Source organism: Nuphar pumila, chromosome 6 (assembly GCF_984573655.1).
Source record: "Nuphar pumila chromosome 6, dmNupPumi1.hap1.1, whole genome shotgun sequence".
NCBI classification, from domain to species: Eukaryota; Viridiplantae; Streptophyta; class Magnoliopsida; order Nymphaeales; family Nymphaeaceae; genus Nuphar; species Nuphar pumila.
The window spans coordinates 10,977,517-10,984,686 of NC_143254.1; the positions used below are offsets into that span (position 1 = coordinate 10,977,517).

General features: G+C 39.5%; 1 protein-coding gene across 1 annotated transcript; it reads right to left on the reverse strand.

The window, feature by feature from the left end:
* Nucleotides 1-2,714: 2,714 nt before the first annotated feature.
* LOC149833945 (Tetratricopeptide repeat (TPR)-like superfamily protein) lies at nucleotides 2,715-4,306 on the reverse strand. Its single transcript, XM_090009241.1, has one exon. The coding sequence runs from the start codon at nucleotides 4,304-4,306 to the stop codon at nucleotides 3,017-3,019; it is 1,290 nt and encodes a 429-aa protein (XP_089865367.1). The 3' UTR covers nucleotides 2,715-3,016.
* Nucleotides 4,307-7,170: the final 2,864 nt, after the last annotated feature.

Sequence of the window (7,170 nt, forward strand, 5' to 3'; positions counted from 1 at the left end):
AATAGATAGAACATAATCTAGATCACGCCACATCACTTATTCTACTAGATCCTATGAAGCCTCTTTGGGTCTGATCATAGAAGATCAATGTAAAATTAGGGAGACCTCCAATATGTTCTACAATTTAAGACTGTCAAGATTTTCATATAAAGGCATTATTTATTTCATGTTTCTTTAAGTTCTAATTCAGATTTGCCTTTAAAATGTAGAGTCCATCATTTGATGGGTTTTGGATCATGTAAAACTAGTCTCCTGTAATTTTCCTCATTTCAGCAAAAAAGTCTAAATTTTATCCTACCAAAGAAGTTCAACTTATATTATCTTCACAATTTAGCATTCCTTGAGCACTTGGGCTTTATTAACAAATTTGAGGAAGCACTGATAATAAACCAGTCCCTAGATGTCACATACAGAAAGGAGTTTCTAGGAAACATTGATGGTACAGATGTTTAGAGTCCCCGGACTTTCACCTTGCGCCTGGGTAATGGACTAATGGTCCATACATGTTCGTTATAATTAGCTATATACTGTTCATTTGGATTTGGATCAAGTTTGAACCAGTGTCAATTGGTCAGGTACGACCCAATCCCCACCTATATTCGATCCTGCTGAATTTGAGTTTCATAATAAAGTAGCCCAATTAATAATCCGGGTAGGTACGATAGTGTTTCATTAGTATACGGAGCTGAGTATGGTTTATGAAATATCATACCAAACACAAGTGCACTGGTTTGGACCCAGTGAAACAAGACCTTAGTTCATTCTAAGATTAGAGGAGAGAACAAGATCATGTGATTTGACAAAACACAAATACTTGTGTTTTGAAATCACCACCACCCATCACTTTTGGTGGGTCCAATGCTTGTACAATGAATGATGGTGATTGAAATGATGGAAGACAAAAAAATTATGTTTTGTCAAGTCACCTGATCTGTCCTCCCTCGGGATTGTCACATGAACACTTCACTTAACATAACATTTGGACACTTGACAGACATGACATAACATGATCCTAATCAAACCAATTTAACACACAATCATTGTTGTACCATTAACCTTATCTATTTTTTTTATGATCTTATTTACTTATTTGGATTTAAATTTTTTCATTTTAAAATTTTCCATTAATTATGTTTTTCAATTTAGGCAGCCGTCCAATCATTCTGATTCAAAATCACAACATCAAAACTCTGATTACAAATCAGAGTGCGAGTTGAGGGCTGAACGTACCCTTACTTTCATTAGCTAATGTTTTTAATTATAGTTATTTGAGATTGTTATTTTACAGAAGCACTTAGATGCATGCATTTATTGCATCTGTGTATGTGACCCTGTTTTCATGTTCTAATTTTAAAATTATCATATCGTGCCAAGCAATGTTCAACATTAGTGACAAAGACATGGTGGCAATTTGAGGATGGATTGCTACACTAGGGATATAGTGGCAATCAACCCCAGGGTCCCACTAAAGATTCACTAACCCGAGTTGAGTTAATTGGTTAAATGTCCAAATGTACCCTTCAAAACTCTCTTCTCATCTTTGTAGGCATTTCCACTTCCATTGTTTTCCATCTACAAAGGCCGAAATTTTGTAGGTCAAGGTGAGCAAAACTCACCCACCCATCCTACCTCTTCTCTTCCTCCCCTCATCATCAGATTTTGGTTGTTTCAAACTCACAGCTTTTAAAGAGACTTTTTTAGTTGAACAAAGGAATAAAGATTTTATTAGAAGAGAAAGTGGGCTAAACTTGGTGACGAAAAATCACCAAGGCAAGGAGCAGAGAAACAAGGGACTGAGAAGCAGAGGAGCAAAGACAAAATAAAGAGGGAGAGGAGACATCAGAAGTAAGATGGTAGGCGTGACATTAAAATTTTTGAAAACTTATTTAGAGGGCACAGTGGTAATTTCAGAGCACAGTTTACAGTAAATTTTGACGTAGGGAAACCCTGGATCTTTTTAATTAACCATGCACATACTTAGGTGTGTCTTTAACAATATCTGAAACTTGGTTGTGTTTTTTATTATTGCCAAAACGTAGATGTGTTTTTGAAAAATTTTCTTTTTTTTTTTCTTTATAAAATAATCCAAATGAGAGGTAAGTTTTCACAAATGTTGTGCATGAAGAACGCTACCTAAAGGATTATAGCAAAGCCAAAATGCTCCGCCAGTAGAATTTAATAACATTGCAGGATGAAGCACATGTAGCAGTTGAGAGCTGGTGAACAAGAAAACTTCAAAATAAAAAAACATTCCCATTGTACACCCACCGGGGTTGCCCGAGTGGCAGTGAGCCTGAGGAGAAGGTGCAGAGCCTGCTGACCCTTTGATCCCAGGTTTGACTCCCACCAGGTGGGCTTTGTTAAGGCTTGGGTGTCAATGACCATTCATGTGGTTGTCTACCAACTGCAGTTTAATACCAATTTGTCTACCAAAATGCAGTCTAATACTGCAACATACATTCATGTGGTTCTTCAATGACAAGTTATTGTTTTAGCATTTGATGCTTCGTTTTCATGCTCTCCTTTCATTTTCTATTGTTAAGTGATCCTCGTATACTAGGGATCATCTAGAAAAAGAAAAACACATGAAATTTAGCTCTATAGTATGATCATTGCAAGAATAAAAGTATTTCATCTGGATTGAAAAGGTTTTACGATAGTATGGAAAAGATAATGTTTCATCTGCGCTTCAAAATGTGAAACAAAGATTCAAAAGTATTCCAAATTCTATTCTTTATGTCGCATTTACATTCATAAATTGTAACATCGTGGAGCACTACAAAATCATGGCGGCAGCATACAGAATAGATGTTATTCCATCACCTGTGGCAAACAGATTCTTAATTAGAGTGACCCAGTGACGGCACAGAGTAATTCAGATCCAAGGGAGTGAATAGAGCATGATAAACCAAATGAATTCATCCTCTAGACTAATCTAATGATTCCGATGTATGCTTTTTGTGAGTCTTCTATTGCAACCACACTCAATTTAATACACCACTGCATTTATTAGTAATTACAGTCGGCCGTCAGCGATGCAACTGAAAGCAGGTATTTTCTTCAATCCACTGCCTGTTATCTCATCTCTCAAGCTCCCAACATCATTCCACCTCCCACTTGTAGCGTATAAATTGGATAAAATAACCCTATATGCAGTTTTTCTTGGTTCGAGCTTGAAGAGTTGATGAGCCACATACTCGCCCATCTCTGCGTTCCCATGAAATCTGCAAGCTGATAACAGTGCACCCCAAATGCCAGAATCAGGTTCCATAGGCATGGCATGAATTAAAATATAAGCCTCTTCCAATTTACCAGCCATCCCAAGAAGGTTCACCACGTATACATAATGTTCCAAGCTTGGCCTAATGCCAAAGTCCTCCATTTCTTTGAAAAACTTTAGACCTTCACCCAGCAAACCACGGTGGGAACAAGCACAGAGAATAGCAGAAAATGTTGAATTGTCAGGAAATTTACCTTGATTAATCATTTCCATAAACAATGTGATGGCTTCATGAGCATGCCCATTTACTGCAAGACCAGAAATCATTGCATTGTAAACAACAACACTCTTGTTCAGAACTGTATCGAAAACCCGTCTCGCCAATGCTGGAAACCCACATTTAGAATACATATGTACTAAAGAGGAAGAAACTGCAATTTTGAGCTCAAAACCACGCCGAAGGACACAACCGTGGATCGCTTTCCCATATTCTATGGATGCCAAGTTAGCGCATGCAGGCAACATGCATGAAACCATTACCGGATCAAGTTTTTTGACAGTGAAATTAAACATCCTGAATAAGAAGAGAGCAGTACTGAAATCCCCAGACTGAATATAGCCAGAAATTAAAGAAGACCATGTGATCAAATCAGAGTTCGATAAATTAACGAAGACACGATAAGCACAATCCAAACAATTACATCTTGAATACATGGTCACTAACCCACTGTTAACATGAGAATTGGAATCCAACCCATGTTTAACAACCAAACAATGAACACCTTCACCAACCCTCACCAAACTCTTGCCACAAAAGCTCGAAACAAGTGCAACAAATGTAAAGCCATCTGGCCTCACACCGGAACTCCCCATACTATTGAACAATTCCAACGCTTTCTCCCAACACCCACTAGACCCATAACCAGATATCAATGCATTCCATAAGACCGCATCCACTTCAGGCATTTCATCAAACACTTGGTGTGCCCAATTAATCTGACCAAGTTTAGCATACGCACTAACAAGGGCGCTTGCCACTATCGAATCACGCCGAAAACCCGAAACGACGACGTGGGTATGTGTCATTCTTGCCATTCGAGCACTATGGTTATCAGAGGAAGCCCGTAGGATGCAAGCAAGGGTGTAATTGTCCGGTTTGGTTTCAGATCGCTGCATGAGACTGTAGAGAGAGAAAGCATGGGTGAATTGGTGAGAAATGGCGAGCGCTCTGATCATTGAGTTCCATAGAAACACATTCTTGATGGGTGTTTGATTGAAAACAAGGCGAGCAAAGCAGAGTTTTTCGTTAATGGCGTATAGCCGAACGAGTCTGGTTGCATAGGAAGGGTCGTGGGATAACCCGGACGTTATTATGAATGCATGGACTTGCAATGTTTTTGAGAGAGTGAGAGGATGTGAGAGAATGGATGCCAAGAGCATTCTTAATATTCCCAACTGTCCATTGCATGGTTTTAGTGGGCAACTCTTAGTCCGTGAACTTAATGGTTATGAAAAAACATTTAAAGCCTCTAGATTAGGAGCTCTTAGAAGTTATAGAGCTCAAATTTCTACACAAGCTATCACTTACAGCCTGCATCTTCTCCAAAATTGCTATTAAAGATGTCCAAATGCCAAATTCAGTTGGATTTTCTTGCACCATAGCCCAGTATTTAGCCTCATCAAAAACCTGCAAAATAATAAAAGATATTTTCAACATACATGGCCTGCATCATGATAAACAAAATGTTATTGACATTATTAACTTGAAACTAGCCTAAAGCACAGTACATGAGATTCATCACAATCAGTCACAGCAGGAAAGAGTATCTGGTTATCCAAAAAAGACAAGAGTATTGACCATGGGCCACCTTCTAAGGAGCCTTTTCAGCAGATTCGCTTCATCCAGGGTCATGAATCCGGAAGCAGATCAGGTCATTTTGCAAATGAGCCTTCTGCTCATCCGAACATCATGGCCATCCTTACCCGTTTCATATGTAAGCCACGTGTCACAACTTTTTCGTTAAGGGCGTCAGAAGTTAACTTTTGAATGTAAAGAAATAAAAGAATTTGTACGACCTGCCTATTGGGGTCCTCTCTCTCTCTCTCTCAGGACGCCATTAACGAAACCAGCCATCTCTCTCTAGTCCTCTGTCTTGCCTTTCTCTCGCCATTAACGAAACTAGTCTCAGATCTGGTTCCCTCTCTCGCCCTTTCTCTCGCCATTAACGAAACCAGTCTCAGATCTGGTTCTCTCTCGTTTGTCAGGTGGCTTGCGCGTCAGAAGGAGACGGGCTCTGAAGGCGGATGCGGGAGCCGATCACCGTATTCCGGTGAGCTACGGTTGCTTCTCCCGAAGTGAAGTGATTCCTACTTCTTTAAGGGATTCCTGCTTCATTGGGGCAGATCTGGTTTTGGAGCTTGCAGATCTGGTTTGAGGGATTCCTGACAGGAGTGCCCAAGTCATAGGCCATCTTCTCGACGTTGCTCCTAAGCTCCTCAACAACATCAGATCACCTAATCAACCATTAGTTGATGATTGGGATTGCCTGAATTCACGGGTAATTCAATCCCTTTAGCCTTTGTACTTATTCATAACATTAAATCCATTGGCATGGATTGTTAAGAAATGTGCCTCATATGATATACTGATGCATCTTGGGGACCATGGTTACCTGTGAGTCAAACCATCAAAATTTGTTGTGGAGCAACATTTCAAGCTCAACTCCGGGCATTGCGAGTTATTAAATGACCCAACTCATTATCGTCGTCTAACTGGAAGTTGATATACCTTACTATAACTTGGTCAGACATAGTTTATGTGTAAATACATTAAGCCAATTTATGCATGCACCAACCAAGAATGCCACGCTTAGATGCTTCAGTCTCAGTGTATTCTGATTTAGAATGAGCAAATGATATTACGCTATATTGGAAACTAAGTCTCCTGTCTTGACCTATAGCCCTTGCTAGCTGTGAGTTGACTTGGTTAAGATATTTATTGACGGAAGAATCAATCATCATCAACTCATGTTAATCAATCACCAACACATGTTGATGTTTTCTGACAACCCGGCAACATTGCATATTGTAGCAAATTCGGTTTTTTATGAGTATACCAAACATATAAAAATCAATTGCCACATTATAAGAAAAGATATCGAGAGCGGCCTAATCAAGATACCGCTTGTTTCAGTGTCACAAAATCATTAAGGCATGATCAATTCATTTATCTCAACGGCAAGTTAGGCGTTATCAATACCCACACTCCAACTTGAGGAAGAGCATGCTAGGTCAAGGGAAAAGGCAACTTTCAAAAATTGTGATCCTTGCAAACGAGACTGATGACCTCATCAAGATAAAGCCAAATAGAGTTGCCTATTTCCTATCTAGATTTGTGATCCTGTGGTTTCAAATTGCAAATTACCTGTTTTGTAGATTTTTCTCTCTTTTTTTGTATTTTGTTTGTAATGAATCCCAACTTGTATAAAATCATCATGTACAAGACACATCAATGAGAATTAAATATTCATTCTCTCTTCGTTGTCATTGCTGATAACCATTTTAACATGCAACGGGTTATTAGATTTAGTAGCATCTATGAAAGAATGAGCTCAAAAAGCTGTGAATTCACTCACCACTCAAGGAAAGGAATTAAGCATCATGTCTAGCGGCGTTTGATACATCACAATGAAGATGGTATCACCACAACCGAAAGTGGGAGTCGCTAAAATCTGTTCCAAGTTCAATAACACTGAAAACATTTTGGCCCAAGAGGTTATGAAATTCAACATAGCACCCAAGGAACACAGTTGGGCATAGGGGGTGGCAAAACCTGACACGACCCGCCAACCCGCCTCTTAGGCGGGTTCGGGTTGGGCTTAAGCCAACCCGTTTAATAAACGGGTCGACCCGCCTAACCCGTTTATTAAACGGGTCGGGTTCGGGTTGGG

Excerpts from the sequence above, each read along its gene's own strand:
- LOC149833945 (XM_090009241.1), bottom strand. The coding sequence starts at position 4,306 with ATGACACATACCCACGTCGTCGTTTCGGGTTTTCGGCGTGATTCGATA.